The 19068-nt window shown below is 34.9% G+C and overlaps 9 protein-coding genes across 9 annotated transcripts; 5 read left to right on the top strand and 4 right to left on the bottom strand.

The window, feature by feature from the left end:
- Window positions 1–345: 345 nt before the first annotated feature.
- PHYBLDRAFT_170441 (hypothetical protein) lies at window positions 346–2386 on the top strand (the record flags this gene model as incomplete). Its single annotated transcript, XM_018436349.1, has 8 exons — window positions 346–517; window positions 586–648; window positions 847–955; window positions 1031–1082; window positions 1155–1243; window positions 1905–1948; window positions 2020–2025; window positions 2274–2386. 8 exons carry the CDS (start codon window positions 346–348, stop codon window positions 2384–2386), a joined length of 648 nt encoding a protein of 215 aa, XP_018289826.1.
- A 145-nt stretch (window positions 2387–2531) lies between these two features.
- PHYBLDRAFT_72732 (hypothetical protein) lies at window positions 2532–5135 on the bottom strand (the record flags this gene model as incomplete). The annotated part of the gene is made up of 7 exons (XM_018442704.1): window positions 2532–2696; window positions 2919–3171; window positions 3233–3312; window positions 3391–3921; window positions 4079–4727; window positions 4786–4863; window positions 4933–5135. 7 exons carry the CDS (start codon window positions 5133–5135, stop codon window positions 2532–2534), a joined length of 1959 nt encoding a protein of 652 aa, XP_018289825.1.
- Window positions 5136–5514: 379 nt separating this feature from the next.
- Window positions 5515–6093, top strand: PHYBLDRAFT_170439 (hypothetical protein; the record flags this gene model as incomplete). Its single annotated transcript, XM_018436348.1, has 2 exons — window positions 5515–5676; window positions 5728–6093. 2 exons carry the CDS (start codon window positions 5515–5517, stop codon window positions 6091–6093), a joined length of 528 nt encoding a protein of 175 aa, XP_018289824.1.
- Window positions 6094–6507: 414 nt separating this feature from the next.
- PHYBLDRAFT_72734 (hypothetical protein) lies at window positions 6508–7075 on the bottom strand (the record flags this gene model as incomplete). The annotated part of the gene is made up of 2 exons (XM_018442705.1): window positions 6508–6730; window positions 6984–7075. 2 exons carry the CDS (start codon window positions 7073–7075, stop codon window positions 6508–6510), a joined length of 315 nt encoding a protein of 104 aa, XP_018289823.1.
- A 1171-nt stretch (window positions 7076–8246) lies between these two features.
- On the top strand, window positions 8247–9578 carry PHYBLDRAFT_170438 (Homeodomain-like DNA binding domain-containing transcription factor; the record flags this gene model as incomplete). The annotated part of the gene is made up of 4 exons (XM_018436347.1): window positions 8247–8420; window positions 8483–8555; window positions 8588–8935; window positions 9550–9578. The coding sequence occupies 4 exons, from the start codon at window positions 8247–8249 to the stop codon at window positions 9576–9578; spliced, it is 624 nt and encodes a 207-aa protein (XP_018289822.1).
- A 2565-nt stretch (window positions 9579–12143) lies between these two features.
- Window positions 12144–13217, top strand: PHYBLDRAFT_72737 (hypothetical protein; the record flags this gene model as incomplete). Its single annotated transcript, XM_018442706.1, has 4 exons — window positions 12144–12188; window positions 12214–12469; window positions 12812–12846; window positions 13029–13217. 4 exons carry the CDS (start codon window positions 12144–12146, stop codon window positions 13215–13217), a joined length of 525 nt encoding a protein of 174 aa, XP_018289821.1.
- Window positions 13218–14175: 958 nt separating this feature from the next.
- PHYBLDRAFT_147542 (hypothetical protein) lies at window positions 14176–15584 on the bottom strand (the record flags this gene model as incomplete). Its single annotated transcript, XM_018431889.1, has 5 exons — window positions 14176–14334; window positions 14419–14590; window positions 14647–14983; window positions 15048–15348; window positions 15411–15584. The coding sequence occupies 5 exons, from the start codon at window positions 15582–15584 to the stop codon at window positions 14176–14178; spliced, it is 1143 nt and encodes a 380-aa protein (XP_018289820.1).
- A 477-nt stretch (window positions 15585–16061) lies between these two features.
- On the bottom strand, window positions 16062–16991 carry PHYBLDRAFT_72739 (hypothetical protein; the record flags this gene model as incomplete). Its single annotated transcript, XM_018442707.1, has 1 exon — window positions 16062–16991. One exon carries the CDS (start codon window positions 16989–16991, stop codon window positions 16062–16064), a length of 930 nt encoding a protein of 309 aa, XP_018289819.1.
- A 741-nt stretch (window positions 16992–17732) lies between these two features.
- Window positions 17733–18527, top strand: PHYBLDRAFT_114208 (hypothetical protein; the record flags this gene model as incomplete). The annotated part of the gene is made up of 1 exon (XM_018428376.1): window positions 17733–18527. A coding segment is annotated over one exon (795 nt), but the record flags the coding sequence as incomplete, so codon positions are not given.
- Window positions 18528–19068: the final 541 nt, after the last annotated feature.

The raw sequence follows: 19068 nt of genomic DNA, 5'->3' as shown, positions 1-19068 counted from the left end.
TAGATGGTGCAAAGTATGAACATTTATATATGTAATATTGATTTAAAGTCTAATTCATTTTATTTTTATATTTCTTACAGTTTTGTTGTGTCAACACAAAAAGACTGTATCATGTTCACATGGGCTACTGCAGACAGGTGCAGACAGGTGCATACAAGTGCATAAGCATCCCTTCTTTTATATGTTTTGTTTGTATATCTGTCTGTATCTTTTTCATAGAAATAGCTATCAATTGCTTGTAATAAATCGTTGCCTTTCTCAAACTCAAATCGCTCTTATTCTACTTGTCTAAGCTATCACCTTTTCTTTTCAACTCACTGCTTATAGCTAAAAAAAAACTTAAACATGTCCGATATTAACACAACTCTCCTCAACTCAATTCAAAAGATTGAGGTTGATCTTGCTGAAATCAAGCAAGCATTGCGCGAGCTTCAAAGGCAATTCAGCAATCAATTTGTGCCAGCAGTCAGTGCGGAAGATCTAACTACAATGCAACAAAGCATTATTGAGCAGAGTTGTAAGTCATATATATTCTGTGCTTAGATGTTTATTTACTTTATTAATATTATCATACATTTTTTGTAGCTCTTGAGCACATTGCCAAGTCTGTGAAAAAAGCCCAGCTCACAGAGTACCCTGATCAGCTCGGTAAGCAAGTAATCAATACTGGCAGCGAGTTCAAAGAAAAAAACGAAGCACAAAAATACAATCTGTTGCTTCAGATTCTTCACGAGCAGAACTGAAAGGCACGCTGCAAAGAAGTTCCACAAGGGCAGCCTTTTCCCCCATTAGTCCCTCTTTTAGACCATGATTTGACAGTAAAAAGACTGCATCTCAAAACATTAGGCCATACGGTAAAGCATGATATCATTGACAAAGACTTTCCTGCGGCCTCAAAAGAATGGAAGAATATCCCAGAGAAAAACAGGGAATACTACATGATGCATTTGGAGAGGTTGGCGAAGAATGGTAGATTGCACATCCACCAATGTAAAAGAATGTGATGTGCAAGAATCCTTCTTCGGGAAAGCTTCAAGAGTGACAACCTGACACACAAGAGAAGAATGGCAGAGAAGAACAAAGTAAGTTTATCAATTAACAAATCTATATATTGTAAACTTTAATTAACATCGTTTTCTTTTATTATGCTATAGACACAGCAAGACATAAGTTATTCTTCGCTTTCTTCTCCTGATATGTCAGAAACTGGTGATGTTGAGTCGCCCATAATGGCAGATGTGCTGTAAATTACCATTGTTGCTTTTTCTCATGCGCTGTTAATACAAAACTAATATAAACTTCTTACTCTTTTATGTAGGTCCCCTCCACCCACAGCAAGTGTCAAGCCTGCTTGCAAGAGAAGCCAAAGATCATAGTTTGGCTGCTGTGATTGGCCAAGTTTGATTTTTTTTAGTCTGTCTTTAGTGCATATTTTTCTTATCTCGTCATTTTTCTTTTTATGTTTTTTATTCCTTTTTTCTTTCATATAAAAAATTTATCAACCTCTTTCATATGATTGCTAATGTTGTGATTACAAGAATTTGAAGCAAATGTACAGCATCTACAATTCCGTTATATTCAAATATAAAAGGAAATAGTATATAGCCTTTTTTTTTAGAAAAAGATTTATAGTAATATTTTTGTACTGATATATTATACTCGGGAGTTGTTCTATTATATGTAAGTATATTGAGTAGAATAAACACTTTGAGCTTTCTAACAAGATGCTCATTCCGGTTGTATGAATCAGATTTGAATTAGCTTCATGTTAAATGACTTGAATCTTTGCTCAAGTTTTTCTTCTTCTACGATAACGACTTTCTATAGTGCTTATGTTTTATTGCTTTTCTTATATATAGATCTTAAATATTGATACATTCTCTAATATATATATATATTCTTAGAGTAAATGCTTATTTTACTGAACAAGTAAGCACATTATATAAAGGTAAGCATTATAATAATATTATATCTATTTATTTATTTTAAGTTTTTTCTCTAATATTAGTATATTTGTAGAAATTGGTAAAAAATAATAAGTGCTATCTAAGATATATTAGAATACCCAAAGAATATGAAATACAATTTGAATAGTAGTGTTTTACTGCATATGTTTTGCAGTAGCTAAACGGAACCATTTTTTATTGTGAGTGGCTGATGAAATTTTTTTTCATTATTACTATTATTATTATCATTTTCATTTAATAAAACATGCATTGAAATAAAGATTCAATTCAATTAAACCCAATTCAATACTGTATAATAAAAAACAGACCATTCTGTTAAAGCTGCAAAGGAAAAACAAGAGGTTGTGCTAGAATTGAAAGCAATAGAACAAAAGAAAGAATGTAATAGAGGAAAGGAAGGACGCTTGATTTTTTTTTGAAAAAATGGTAACAGTGCTTGTTTTGGCTTTTTACATAATAAATAACTGACATTTTTTACTATGTAAAAAATGGTAACAGTGCCTGTTTTGGCCTTATACAGAGTCATAACTGCCATTTTTTATTAAGTAAAAAATCGCAGTTATGTTACCAAAGTGGTAACATGTTACCATTTTCTCCACCATAGTGTAATCTGATATTATGTGCCTTTCTTACACAATTTTGGTTGAGTGCAGAGTCAATCACACAACCATTGACAAATGCCTTGCGGCAAGTTTGTATAACTGCTTCAATCGTGCTACACTTTTCCCCCTTTGATTTGTAAAAGTCTTCAAGAAGTTATGAAAGACATGAAATGCCTTCAAAACTATCTTGAATCGTTCTATTCCTCAAAGGCCCCCAGAACTCAATATCAGATCCAGCACCAACACATTCACCTTCACTCGTCATCAGCCAACCAGCAGAGAAATTTTTGTATGCAAGAAGTCTTGCTGCTCATGGTCTTGCTGCTATCTTTGCCTTCGTGTGCTCTACCTGTCTGGTCTGTGCCAAGCCAAGCATGATATTGCCAGTGTTGATTCTGATGGCAGAGTTACTCTCAATGGCATTAGAGTACTTGCCAATTGCTTTTTCTACTAATCTAGCACTGTATGATCTTGGCAGGCCAAATGCTTCGGTCATATCCAGGTAGTGTTGTAAGAGGTGCTGGTTAATGGTGAAAACCTTAAGATCGACCTTGTCCTCGGCAAGCAGAGTCTCAAGATACACATTCCATTTAACAAGTTCTCTAAGATAGAAGTTAGTATATATTTTTAAAAAAGAATAACAAATATTGATATTTAATATACCTTTTTATTGAGGCTTGTTCCTCTGCTGATAACTCCCAGCTCATGAGTAAATTGCACACTTGTACAAGGCCAAGCAATGCCTTCCGTGCAGATATATTTCTTATCTGCTCTGCTACTAGAGTCGGAACAATGAACAGAAGGAAGTCTGCTCAGTCTACTGCCTTAAAGTATCCTGCATTCTTTGATACGTCTCTCCAAGCACCATGAAACGATGTAGGGATCATTTTCTTTGTTAATGTCATTGCTGCACCTATATCTTTCTGAACTCCAACAGAGAGAACAAGCGGATATTTTTTTCTGTACTTGCCAGTGACAAGCCCCCAGATCTGTTTTGCCACACCATGGCAGATACCATGCATTTCATTCAAGGCAAAGAAATATGGCCCGGAGTATGCATTTAATGTTGCCATTGGTGATTGCCCTGTAAGTCCTCTTCTGCTGGACTCGTCTGCCTCACAGAAACCACAGAAGCTACCCAGTGTACGTATGGCAGTGGCTGGTGACATACGGAAATACTGACCATGGCCAGGAGATTGGCCAACAACATGGCAGATTCTGCAGCCATCTTTGCTCATGTGGCCAACATGACATGCTAGCTTCACCAGAGCTGGGATATCACCCATTGCCATTAGCACGTGGACCTTGGCCTTGAAGGTCTCTGTAGATGTTTTGACCACCATTCTTTCGGACTGCAACACACAAAGCTCTTTTATGATTGATCTCATAAATGACTAGAAGTCAGTGGGCACCTTGGGTCCAGGAATCATGGCAAGTTGAATCATTTTTTTTCTGCTCATACTGGATCATTGAATTCAGGTTTAGTATAGTGACATAAATGATTGTTACCAAATCAGAAACCTTATGGGGAGCAAACTCATCTACTGACAGCAAAATAGCAATATCATCTCTTCCCGAGAAGATATGCTTCCTTGACTGATATGCTTGGCTATTGAACACATCAGACTTTGTGCCGTCCTGACTTGGCTCGTGGTGGTGATAGTAGAGCATCTCTGTTCTAGTGCTATTGTTGGCCAAACAGAGAGCAAGTTGTCTGCCCAAAGGAAGTTGGACCATGGTTCTTGCATGAACCAATGTATTATTGTTGTCAGTGCTCTTGTAGCGATCTTCGCTACAGTTTGAGCATTTGGTCTCATGCTCATTGTTGAACAACATGCAGCCATTGCAGCAGACGTCGTATTTCTTCTTTTCTATTCTTGAGAAATGCTTCAACAGCTCTTTGCCAAGATAGAGTGTGCACGCTCTATATGTGATATCTGCTGAGGTGCCAAGAATTTCATTGAAATGACTAGTAATTTTTTTATGTGCTTTGCAAGAGATGCCAAAGTCTTTGATGATTTGGATGAATTCGAGATTCTTTGCATCATCGTAACTGGGAGTAGGAAGAGGTTGACTGAAGTCATATACCATAGACGTAGCTACACCTTTGATATCTTTTATTGCAACTGATTCTTCGATGATATTATCATATTCAATACTGTACTTTAATTATGAAAACACAAATTAATATAATACATTCATATATGTATATATACCTTATCATGGATTCATTTTTATCACTTTTATTGAAGGAATTTACAGTTTGGTCATCATTTGATGTATTGTTTTCCCTGCTTGTTTATAAAGGTAATAACGTAATTAATTACACTTTCTAATAGTATATATGTGATTTGTAGTCTTACGCAATGGAGTTGTTTGAAACAGTGTTCAAAACAATGCTGACTTGTTCAGGAACATGCATGATCTGAGAAGTCTGGATATGATTGTGTCTTCTATGACGGTTCTTAAAGCATTGAACTCTACAATTTTTGGTCTTTTTCAGACTGGGGTAGTGTTCTTTACAAAAATTGCATTGGTAACTATCAAGGATTGAATTTGAAGACATTTTTTTTAAGTTGAAAATAAACACTTTAGAGTAAAGATATGAATATTAATAATTGCTTTTAAATGGTATGTCTTTATACTTAATAGCTTTGAGATTCGAATAGACTTAATAACTTCAAGATGATGACATAGATATTACGAGTATAAACACAGGAACAGAATCTGAAACATTGCCTATTAAGCTGTCTATACAACTTTGGCAAGTCAAAATTAATATTGTCTGAGATGATTAAGTCAAACTAATTAATATGAAACTAATAATAGACAATAGAAATTTTTTTTGGTTTTTATCTTTCTTTCACAACAATTCTTTTTCTCAGGTAAACCAAACTCTCAACATAAACAACACCAATAACAACATCATCTCCTTGTTACACACTATGTACAATGAGATTCTATCTTTGAAGGCAGGCCAAGAAAACTTCAAGCTTGAAATGAAGACACAGATGGAAGAGTTAAAGTTGGAGATCACCGCTCTCAAGAATCAACCAGAGACCCAAAATACTCTAAACCAAGGCATTTCACCTTCTGCCACTATCATTGTAAGTCAAAAATAAAATAATGTGAATATATATTAACATGTTATTTTTTAGTCGGGTGGTAATTATATTCACAAACCTGTGGACAATTTCCGTGACATAACTTTGAGACACATTTTCAAAATGATAAGTGAAGATCTCGGCGTTGAAGTAACCAGTCATGTAAAAGCCACACTCACTTTGGCCACGAAGCTTATATGTGATGATATGGCTGCCTATCCTTTGGTGATCGCTCTTAGTTCTAACCCTAGCTGGGGGTCTATACCAGCAGCAGTTAAGAAAGATATGTGTGTGAGCCACGCAAGTATAATGAAGGATTCTGGTATAGACTTCACCAGATGTCTTGGAAACCGGGCATCAATTGAAAGAGTTGCTCTTCTCTGGAGAGATTGCCATAGAAGATTGCAGTTTCATAAGTAATCAAAATGCAATGGAATTGAATAGGATACTATACTTTAAAAACATAGAAGATTGAATAGTTTATTATCAATAAAATGTATCTATTTTTTGCATTAATAACCAGCAAAGTGAGTAATAAAAACTACTTTCTGTTATATAAGCCAATAAAATGAGTAATAAAAACTACCTCTTGTTATATAAGCCAATAAAATGAATTTAAAAAAGTTATTTTTATAAAAACAACCAATAAAAATTTGTATTTATTAAAATGATCAAAAATGTACATGTATTCTATCCAATAAAAACTATTTTTAAAAGTGTAACAATAATAAGGAGTAATTAATATCCTATAGAAACTCTATATAAACTAAGTTTTAAAGCAAAAACACGAATCAAAATGATGCTCAAATAAAAATAATCAATTCTATATAAATTTTACACAATAAAGAAAGAAGCCATATCCAATAGAAAAGCCAATAAAAAATAATAAGGAAGCAGAGATTTGTAAAAAGTGTTTAAACTCAAGGGCAGTAAAATGGATTTTAGGCAAAAAACCGCCAGAACACCGCCATCCAAAACCGCCAGAAAACCACCAGAAAGCCACACTTTTATTTCCCGTAGTGCAAGAGCAGATTGTGTTTTCTTATAAAAAGGGACACTTTTTATTTATGAATAAAGACAACTGATATACAGTCTCAAAGTATTTCTATACGTCTCTATTATCAAATTTATTATTTTTCTATTGTTTCATACCTGAAATACCACAAGTGTTCCTGCTTTCAGCTCCTTGGGTACTTCTGGAGGGACGTACTGAAGAGACGATAAATGTGTTGAGTTGAGAGAGGCTCAGTCAGAGCAAAAAATTGGCAATGATGACAGTTGAGATATCCCAAGACCTGATAAAAACTCACATTTCAGAGTCGTGCGCTTTATCTGCCAAAGGGATAAAATCTACAATGACATTGTATTTAGGTGGAGGAAATCTACAGACTGGTGCAGACATGTACTATATTACAGGAAAAATTGTGCTTCATGTGATAAACAACACATTCAATACACTTATTAATAAGAAGAATGCTATTCTTTCATGGGGTAACTTAACGTCCTTTCAGAAGAATTATCTTGTTCACAAGATCGAGAAAAAAGTCTTGGAGAAGAATATATCCCTTAATAGATTTAAAAACTCATAAGCAGTCCGTCATATGCTCTCTCAAAAATGGAGAACTGCGATAAATGATGTAAGAAAGAAAATAAAGATATACTTCTTTAAATAACAGTAAATTAATAAATCTATATCCAAGTAATATATTATGAAAGAACTTGTATTTAGCAACTGAGTAAAAATATCACTGATATTAATTAATTTAATTAATTTAATTAATGAAAGCAAACTATAGGCTTTTCACGTATAATGTATGTTATTTACACTTCTTTTTAATATACTTCTCTTAATTTCATTTCTATTTTTTCCATCGTTTTTTATATCTCTTTTTTCAGTTCCAAGGTTTTTTTTTAATAAAAAATATTTTCATTTAAAACATCATGCATTTTCTGGAACAATTATAAGAAGAATAGATATACCTAAAAAAGGTATAGCTCTACTATATTTAGATTATTTGATTAGATTAGAAAAAAATAATATGAAATCCAATGAATTGTATTCTCCAAATTTTTTATGAAAAGGGAAATATTTATCTAAAAATGATATAATTTTGCTATTTTAAAAGATTTTACAGTAAAAAACATTTGTAAGGCGCATAATTTGAGAAAATAAGGCACACAATTTGAGGAAATAAGGCGCACAATTTGAAAAAATAAGGTGCACTTTTAATATTTTAATTTCTTTTTTAGAAAAACAAAAAGTGATGTACCAAGCACGTATTATTTTTTTTCCTTGCAAAAAATCATGCAAGAAGTGCATCAAGTCCCATTTATATATGACATCTAAGAAATAAAAAGATTTCTTCAAAATGTTAGTGGCAACAAGAAGCTATAAAACGAAAAGCCTTAGTTTCAGTGTATATAACGTCGCTTACTGTAATACATTGTGACTGACTCTATTAACGTTTGTGAATGAATTTCACAAAACGAATTGCGTGTATAAAGCTTTACTTGTAATAAAGAAAGCAATATATACTTCCTTTCTCAATTATCTTAGCTTCTACTATAACCAAATGTCCTCCTTTAAAATCGTGTATGAAGGTGGTCAAGAAAAGAGTGTTAATGAAGACAGTTCTCAAGCTTTGAGTCATATAATTGACGAGGATTATAATGGTCTTGAGACAATAGCAACTCATTCCCAATTCCTTGAATCAAGAAATGGAGATAGGATTTCAGAAGTCTCAGAGGTATTTTTTTTAAAAAAAATAAGTGGTAATTAAAAACGTATTTAAATATATATCCAATTTAGAGTGCCCAGACAGAGAACCAAGTGGGAAGTCCAAGCATCCCCCCACCAAAAAGAAGCAAGACTACTCGTCAGTGTAATACTTATACTGATGAGGACATCATCAAGTTTTTAAGCTCAAGGATGAGAAATTGCTAAGTGCTAAGGCTGCAGCAAAGCAATTGAACGTAAGTGCCAGAGTGACACAACATTGGGTGAAGAAGTATGATGAAAACCCTGACAACTTGTTCAACCATGGCAAGAAGGGCAGGAAAAAAGGACTGACTGACGAGCACAGGAAGTGCATTAAAGAATTCATTACCGAAGATACATCTGTCTATGTTAAAGACGTGATGGACCATCTCGTCCTGGTGTTTGGCAAGATCAATGTGTCAAAAGAGACTGTCAGAAGGTTTATAGCCAACGAATGCAACCTCACATTCAAAAAGGTCTATAAGCAGCCTGTAGCAAAGAACAGTGAGGAGAATATCAAGGCAAGATATAACTGGATTCTGCAGATGAAGAAAACAAGTGCTAACTACATGACCAACTGTGTTTTCTTGGACGAGTCTGCCTTTGATATCAACATACAGCATGGAAGAGGATGGTCCAAGAAGGGAAAGAAGGGAGTCACCACCACCCCAACCACCAGGTCCCACCCTCTTACCATTCTTGGGGCTATATCAGCCAAAGAACTTATATACGTCAGCTTGAGGAATCTTAAGTTCTGCAAGCAGTCCTCTTCTGGTGAGTTTGGCTCAAAGGGTACAGTGGTTGGGCATTTCTTGATGTTTGTGAAAGCTGTCCTTGGTGAGATGGACAAGTATGCCAATATAAAGGGGAACTTCCTGGTGATGGATAATGCATCCATCCACCAGAGTGCAGATATCAGTCGATATATCTTCTCCAGGGGATACAATTTGGTCTACCTTCCGGTATACTCTCCAGAACTCAATCCTATTGAGATGTTTTGGAAAGTGGTGAAGGACAGAGTGCAAAGAAAGAGTTTGAATGACAATGAGACTATTCTCACCAGAATTGAGGATGGATGGCGTAATCTTAGTGATGAGGACTACCATAACATCGTTCAGCATTCTGTAAACCAGTTCGCAAAATGTGAAAATAAAGAACCTTTGTGATTTCTCATTTTTTACATAATATAACATACACTCAATTGTGCGACTTAAATTTTCGAATTGCGTGCCTTGTACAGTCTCATCAATTAAATGAAAGAAAGTTTTAGTTTCTGCCAAAGTGAAAAATAACATTCATAACTCTCTCTTAATTGTTTGTTTACTTTTACTTAAGAAACCACTTTCAAAATCATTGGAATAAGAATATATAAACTTTAAATATTAAGAACAATAATTTTTATTGGAAGTTTAACATTTGATAATATCACCACAGGCTTTCTTCATACAGGCTATGCGAGTTGGCATAGACATGCAGTATGTCTTGCATACTGCAACTGGTATTTTCTTCCATTCTTTATGGATAACCTTGTCTAGCTCTTTAATAGTTTTTGGAGCTGGTACTCTTGCTCTTACCATCCGACCCAAATGAGCCCATAGGTTCTCAACAAGACTGAGATCTGGGCTATTTGGTGGCCATTCCATTATTGATACATTCTGAGTCTTTTTCCAGTTCTTAACAAGTTTTGACTTATGACAAGGAGCATTATCTTCTTGATAAATAAACTTCCTGTCATGTCTTTCACTTAGGTGACCATAAAATGAGAGCAACTTTCTTTCCAAAAGATTTATATAGCCAAATTTATCAAGACTGTTAATAATTGTTTTTAGTGGGCCTACTTCTCCTGCTCACACACACCCTCAAACGATTACTGAACCATCTCCAAACTGTACTCTAGGCATGATACAATTAGACTTGAACTTCTCCAGAGGAAAGCGTCAAATTCTAAGGTTTCCATCCTTTGGGAAAACCATAAAGTGAGACTCATTGCTCCAAATCACATAATTCCATCTTTGATTGGTTTCTTTGCAACGTTTAGCAAACAACAATCATTTCTTTTTATGTGCTCTGAATAGTCTTGGCTTAAACACAGGATGAAAAGAAGACATTCTGATCTTACAAATAGCTTTGTGTATGATATTCTTGGAAATGTACTTGCCAATCATAAGTTTCTTGGTGTTTATGAGTTCTCCAAGTGTGACATTATGATCTTTCTTCATTTTGTTTTTAAGCTGGCATAAATCTTTTTTACCCAAAATTGATGGACGTTCTTGGCGTTTTTTTGTTAATGGCGTGCTATTCTGTTTCCATCTTTGAACTGTACTATGTACAGTTGTCATAGATATGCCTGTCTTCTCTGAAATGGCAGTCAATAAAATGTTATGGAGAGCACCACTGAGAATAAGTCCTTTCTGATAGTCTGAAAGTTCTTTTCGTTTCTTAGGAATACTTTTATTTATTTGCTAAAACATTGTGAGATTTGAATGAGAAGAGTTTTTAAAAAAGCACAACAACTTTGCATTAAAAATGTTCAATACAGTTGAGTTTAAACTTTTTTCTTTCTTTTATTGTATGGGTCTGTGTGTATAGATTGTTCAAACGTAAAACTTAATACACTGACAAAACTATACTTTTAAAAGTAATCTTGGTGGGACAGAAAGTAGTGTGGCAGTCTCACCACCAAGAAGAAACATGCAAAGTCATTGTATTTAATTTTTTGAATTCCCTGTTATTTCCGTCTTTCAGAACAACAACAAAAAATTCTCTTAACAATCTCTTTTTTTAATCAATGACAAATCGACTCATTTTCTCTACTTTCTTCCATTACTTTTTCTGTAATCACATTCAAACAACATGCACCACTCAAAATTTAAGACACTTTTAATATAAAATCACTACAATTGTGTTTTGATTTTTAAAAAAAGACTAATGCAACTAGAAAAACACATTTTTTTGCAGTTTTTTTTTCAAGCAGCTACTATATAATAAACTCTCGACTTCCTTTCACAAAATACAGCCAATGTAAGTTACAGTCTTACTAAAGTGATATTGTATAGGGTATACTAAACAATCTGGCTAGCTATCAATGAGTAGGTGCATCTAATTACTTGGGGCTTGTGCTGCAGTATGGTAGCTACCGGACAATCTTTGAATGCAAATAAATTATAAGAATATGCTTACTGGGCTATATGTATTTACTTTGTAAATAAACTTATCTTTATATACTTCATCTTCACTAGAAAAACATATGGGAATTACTATGTACAAAGTTAAATTATAACAATTGAAAATCTGGGGTATTTTTTCATCTCAGCTTTTTTTGTGTGTTCAAGATGAAAACACTGTTTTCCGGTTTTCTATTGGCTCGGATACAACAGTCAAAAATATTATTTATTATTATTATTATAAAGACATAACAATTTATTTTAAAGACATAGTAAATTTAGTAAATATTGTACTTGTTTCCTTTTTCTCTTAACACTTCAAAGTAAAAATAAATAAATATTATATCTACAATTCCTGAACTCTGCAACGAAAAGTGCCATTGTGTTGGATGTAGTCAGGACGATCTCGGCTATAGTTTTGTTGCCAGAAGAACTGCTCAACGTCATAATAAAAGGGCAAGACTAAATTCCATAAGATGTGAAAGGGTTACAATATTTGAATTTATTTAATTGAATTGTAATCCATGAAATAACGTGTTGTAATAGACATGTCTACCCAAAGAAATATGATGGAGGTCGATGATGAACATAAGGTTTATTTAATTCAGATACCATTAGATATTAACCAAGTGTTATATTCTAAATGTAGCTATCTTAACCCATCAACTCGGAGCCCTAGAAGAATCATACACTCAGACAAAATTACCTGTTTGGGAAGGAGCTTCAATGTCTGATACTGAAGACGTTTCTGTTACTAATGACATGATCAGCAATGGCGACAATGATGACAGTAGAAGCAACAGCAATGAAATCAGTGAAGACGAAAGCGAAGACGATGTTATTGAGCTCAACGACAATGAATTGAATAGTGAAGGTCAGTTAGTGTTAAAAAATTAAAAAAAATAGCATTAATTTTTTTATAATAGACCCTTTTGCCACCCCCTGTTGTGGTGGTTGAAGTTGAAGAAGTTTTTTAAGAAGAAGAATTAAAGATTTGAGATGAGGAACAAAGATTTGTGAGAACTTGTGTAGGGTTTGTTTATTGAGAAAGATTTGGTATCAAAGTTTGATGAGGTTCCTACACTGAACTACTACTGCTATTTATATTATTTTGGATCGGGAAAATTATATGACTGGGGTCAGATAATCGATCCTATCTGAGCCTTAATCAGAGCAATGTGATCTTGGAATAATTAATGTATGATTAATTATATAGATGTGTGTAGTCCCAATGAAGTATTAACATCGAAAGTAAATGTGTTTATGAGTTATAATTATGCTTATAATAATCCACTGGTGTATCCTATATTATGGTGATATCATCATATGAAATATAATCACTATCATGCATGCTAAACCTGTGTGTTAAATAATAAAATAATCGGTAAACACCTTTGACTGGAATAGCTGAGGCCTTATATTATTTCCTTCAGACTTATTCTCAATTACAGCAGTTGTCAATACTCATTTACAATACCCCCGATATGCCCCAGAACCCAGTGCACAGGTTCATTGCTACTTTTGTGGTGATGTTCGCTTCCCACTATGTGGTTGACAAGGGTGCCGTTGTCTTAATCAAGTTCATCAACAAGCTCTTGACAATTTACGAGCAGGATTTCTAGCTGCCCTTGAGCCTTCCTGATCTTCAGCGCATGACAGGTTTCTCAGCCATAACAAAAGGCATAAAGAAATTTGTTGTGTGTCAGGATTGTCACAAGGTGTACGAAGAAAGTGTATCTGTCCCATCCCATTGCGATTTTGTAAAGCTTGGTGCATGCTTGTCTTGCAACTGCTAATTGAAGAAAACATCAGCATTGGGTGCTTTGATGGTCAAGCATTCATACTTGTGCCAGTCCGTCATTAATATTTTAGGGGATTTATACAGACATACAAGAAAAATTAGGGTCATACATACAAAAAAAAGACTAAAAGGGAGAATTAAACGTGACGTCACCTATAATTGGCTTTTGGGAGTGTTACCAACAAATTGGACACTGATAAGACATGTAAAAGCGAGTAAATTGAAGAACTAGATGTGACATCACATATAATTAGTTTTGCATGTTACACGCATTTTTTGGAGGGTCAGCGTTGATATTTGTTAAATGTTTCAAAATTAATGTTGATTGTAAAAATATAAAAAATTATAATGAGATAAATATAAAGATAAATATAGAAGATTATAAGGAAAATAAATATAGAAATATAGAAAAATAGAAAAATAAGAATAAATGGAATAGAAACAGAAGGGAATATTGATAATAGAGATAAATATAGAATCTAAAAAGTAAAAAAAAAATCTAAAAAAGCTATATACAAAAAGTTAATATAATTCAAGATAATTCTAGTTTAAAAGCCATACCTTGATTGTTAGTACATCAAAGAATAATCTTGAAGGCCATGTTTTTGAATTATTCTTTTATGAAAGGGGTTGATTTTTGGCCAGCAGAAATTTCGAGTGTTTTTGTGCTTGGCAAGAAGAAAGTGGTTTACATCTAAGATAATAATTATTAGTTCTACTTTTTCTGGCAAGATAGCAAATGGAACAAAAAGACAGTCGCCTGTTTCAATTGGAGTATTTCAATATACAGCCACTGTTCTGCTAAATGTATTGGCTACAAGTTGAGAATGATTGATTGTACCAAACCAATGTTGCTGGGGGAGAGGTGAGCGCTTGTTTTGGAGACTGCGAATTAGTTGGTTATTGGATGCAGTCATATTGCCATGCTCCATTCTTCCCTGGTAGTATGTGTGTTGATGTTTTAGAAATGTGTCAAGCATTTGGTCTTTTACTTTTGATCACTCCTCTTGGTCCTGGTACACTTCCATTGCTATCGCCCTGTACCCACAATTTCCGTCTGCTTCAGGAGAAAAGATTGTTGATATATGTTTTGGTGCGATTGTGAGATTTGTTAGTAATGTGGGATTGCATGGTGACCCAAGGTTGATAATATTTTTTATGGCTTTTTGCTCTTTAGCTGAGAATATTTTTTGCCTAGAAAACAAAGCAAAGATTTAGTAAATTAAATCTAAACAATATTAAAATCTTACTTTTTTTGTTCTTCTTCTGTTTTAATTTTTTTTGTGATTTTTTCTTTTTTGGTATTGATGCAATGCTCTAATGCAATCATCTTGCACTTGGTATTTTTTGGTCGGCCTTTAATGGCTTCGACTACTGTTGGGCCCTTAAGGTTTTCGAGTTTCTGTGCGTCGATTTGTTTCAAAGTTCTTTCTATCAATTGGTATATATTGATTTGTTCTTGTTTGCTCTGAGCATTGGCAAAATGTTTGCAAATAAGCTCAAGAGCATAGTTGAATTCTGGGGTTATTGGTTTGATATTGTTGATGTTTGGGGGTACTGGGGTTGCATTTTGGATAGTTAAATAGTCTACGGAATAAAATGTTATATGAGAAAATCGTCACGTAATTATTGCTATTATTATATATATTACTTTCTCCTTCTAGATAGTTTTTTCTCCAGCGTCTTGGAATGCAGAAGATTGAGATGGTATTGAATTTGGCAAGCGTGTGATAACAAGAAAGCAGGTAATTATATTGTATGAGGCATTTGAACTCTTTGGCTAGTTTTTCAGGTATAATGGATTTGGATAATTCTAATTTGATTTGATCTATTGCAAATCTACAGACTTTAAGATGGATGTCATTTAGTCTGGTTGCATTGACTTTATCAAACATAATCTTTGTTCCTTCTCCAAGGCTTTCCACCATTAGCCGATGCTTGCAATCTGCAACCTATACAATTTATAAATATATTATAACCAATAAATGCATAAAATGGTATAGAATAAACTTACCAACTCGTCATACCACTTTTTTACTTTAAGGGTAACTGTCTTCAGTTTACTCAAGGAAGTACCAAGAGAAGAGTTGAGAGAAGCATAAGCACTTTCTGCACGGTTCGACATGTGATTGCCAAAATGGGCATGTTTGTAAACATACATGTTCACCCAGTTTTCCTTGTCTTTCATTTTTCTGATAAAGTATATTAAAACAACACGATTTTTTATAGTTAAATACTGTTTACATCAAATTTAAAAAATTTATACATACTTCTCAAGAAAAGCACTAGCAGCTTTTCTCTGGTTTTTGCAATTTTCCTTTGCAAATTCAAGGTATCCATTTGTTTTGTTTTTTACTTCTTGATGTGTAATGCATTTTAAAGCAATTCAGTCAAGGAATTCTGACAGCTTATCCAACAGGTCTCTCTTTTTGATACTCTCGTCTCCCTTCATCATTGGAAGCAATTGCTTTTTAAAGTTGTCTTTGATATGCTTATAGCACAACAACTGCTTTGACTCAGGAAAGACTCAATTAATAGCATTTCTCAATGCTTTTTCGTTGTCCGTGATGAAAACATCTGGGAGAAGTGTTGTTTGTTTGTTGTTGCTGCTGTTGCTGTTGTTGTTGTCATTGGGCCAGACTGCATTGCGGAGACAGCTAAGCACTCAGAGATAATTTTCTTCTGTCTCATGCTCTACCCAAGCACCGGCAATTGGATACGTCTTTAAAGTGGTACGAGAGTTTCCACTCACATTGCTAGTACCAACAATGTTGACATAAGTCATTTGATGACTATTTGTCTTATATGTGGCATCAATAATGACAGTCTCAGGCATTCTTTGTGCCTCATTAATCACATCCTGATGCACAAAGAAGACCATATTCACTTGATTGTCTTCTGTATTACCAACAGAATACCTGACATGGAAGTCAAGATCTTGCAGAGTAGTGATAAAGTAAAATATCTCCTTTCCTTTTTCCGATTTTCCAAAATGTTGCTTTATATTAGCAATGTCATGGCAAACAATATTTGTATATCCATTTATTTTCAAACTGTTGAAGATGGTGAATACATCAACATTGTTCTCCAGATGCTTAACCACAAGCGCCATTGCCTCAGGTGAGAGTTTGCAGTACATAGCATATGCTCTGCGGTCTTCTTCAATGGGGTGGTTATGCTCTGCCTCATGGGAGCGCACAGTGAGCTTTCTGCCCTTCTTGGTGTTGGCATACATGAAGCAAGGGCAGCCATGCTTCTGCATGTCTTTTTCGCGCTTTCTCTCCCATTCAAAAAGAGTTTCACCCATAACTGATGTTTTGGAAGCAACCTTCTCGGCTTTTCTGGTATCTCTATATTTGCCAGAGTGCTTGCAAATCAATTTGATACAAGAGCTTGATGCATATTCAGTAGTGAGAGCAATATTATGCTTGACACCATATGTCTTGGCAGCTTCTCGAACAGCTATGACTGAAGAGAATTCTCTTCCAACAAGAAAAATTGAGTTGAACTCAGTCAAGGCAGCATCGTACTTCTTCAACGTCTTGCTAACAATGACAAAGTCGTTGGTGTTGTTGATGTTGTTAATGTTGCTCATGTTAAATGTCAAAGAAAATTATGCACTAATGTTGTAGTAAAAAAGGGCAGTGATTTAATTGGCAATCTGAAGAGTAATTTATCTGATCCTACCCAAAAAAAAATGTAGGTAACATGCAAAACTAATTATATGTGACATCACATCTAGTTCTTCAATTTGCTTGCTTTTGCATGTCTTATCAGTGTCCAATTTGTTAGTAACACTCCCAAAGGCCAATTACAAGTGACATCACGTTTAATTCTCCCTTTTGATATTTTTTTGCATGTCCGACCCTAATTTTTCTTGCATGTCCAGATCATTGCCTATATTTTAAGAATGTTTTTTCTTTGTCTAGAAATCAAGGATAAAATTAGACATTGGAATCACAAGCTGAAGATGGTGGATACAATGTGTGACATATATGACGGTGCCATGTGGAAGGAGCTCAAAGTCAAAGATGGCATGCAATTTACAAAGGATTCGCATTCATTAATGCTGACTCTTAACATCAACTGGTTTCAACCTTTCAATAATGTTACGCACTCGACTGGTGCCATATATCTGGTAGTAAACAATCTGCCTTGCAATGAAAGATACAAGCCAGAGAACATACTTCTCGTAGGACTGATGCCTGGCCTAAATGAACTCAAATCTGAAGAGATAAACCATTATCTCCAGCCTATGGTAGATGATCTGATATGATTGTATGAAGGACTAGCAATCCCAACTTTCGAATGTTCTAGTGGTGTTTGCATCTGTGCTGCATTGATGATGGTGGCCTGTGACATCCCAGCAGCAAGAAAGACAAGTGGGTTCACCTCACACAACAGTACATGCACATGTTACAAGTGCAACAAACATTTCCCTCACTTGGAAAATGATGTCAATGTTGACTTTCGTGGGTTTGACTTCTCTCGGTGGGTGCTTCGTGACGGTGTAGAGAACAGGTTGCATGCTGAGAAGTGGGAAAGTGCTAGTACCCCCTCAGAAAGGCATCGGCTGGAGGTCAAAAATGGTGTTCGATGGTCGCAGTTGCATTGCCTAGAATACCTTGATCTAGTACGTGGAATGATCATCAATCCCATGCATAATTTATTCTTGGGAACGCCTAAAAGATTGATGGATTGTTGGATCAAAGACAAAGACATTCAAGATGGCGATTTTGCGGCAATCCAAAAGACTGCAGAAACAATGATTGTGCCTGGTGGATACACCTCTTTGAACTCGAAAATAGGAAAGCAGTTTTTGTATATGAAGGCAGATGAGTCAAAGTCATGGATGCTTGTATACTTGTCAGTTCTGTTAAAAGATGCTCTTGCAAAAAACAGATTTGAAAACTGGATTAACTTTGTTGATGCATGCTGCCTATTGATCAAGCCAACAATCACGTTCGATGAAGTCAACACTGCCTATCAGTTTCTTCAAACTTTTTGCACCAGATGTGACGAGCTGTACAACGCCGAAATCCTCACCTGTAATATGCACCTACACCTCCATCTTCGAGATACAATTCATGATTTTGGACCAGTGTATGCTTATTGGCTATTCGGGTTCTAGCAATTTAACAGGTTGTTAAAAAAATTGAAGGCAAACAGAAAGATCAGGTTTGAAGAAACATTTATGAAGAAATTTATTGAAGATGTGTACAAAGACGATCTTGTCAACATTTTTCTTCAAAGTACCTGCCAGACATCTGCATTTCCTCTCCTTACCAAACTCAATTCTTCCTTTACACCTGCCACTATTCCATCCATCCGTCAACGTACTTTCCGCATACAGTCATTTGTTGAGGCTTCTGAAGATCCAAATGTACTTGTAAAAGGCAACAAACCTCTCCCTCCTTCCGCATTCCCTCTATCATTAAAATCCGCTACCACAATGAGTGACATTCACTATGTTCATCTCTTACAATACTACAAAGTTGCGTACAACAATGAACAATTAGTTCACTTTCAACAAGCGTCGGAATCACCATACTTTGTCAACAATACAATCACCCTGTTGAAATACATCAACATCCTTGGGCAGGTCTACAAGGGTAAAGGTGAATCTGGAAGTTGTGGCTCTCTTGTATAAGCAAAGTTTATTGGAAGTACTG

The sequence above is a fragment of the Phycomyces blakesleeanus genome, assembly GCF_001638985.1.
Source record: "Phycomyces blakesleeanus NRRL 1555(-) unplaced genomic scaffold PHYBLscaffold_15, whole genome shotgun sequence".
NCBI lineage: Eukaryota > Fungi > Mucoromycota > Mucoromycetes > Mucorales > Phycomycetaceae > Phycomyces > Phycomyces blakesleeanus.
This window is presented reverse-complemented; position numbering and strand designations above follow the sequence as displayed.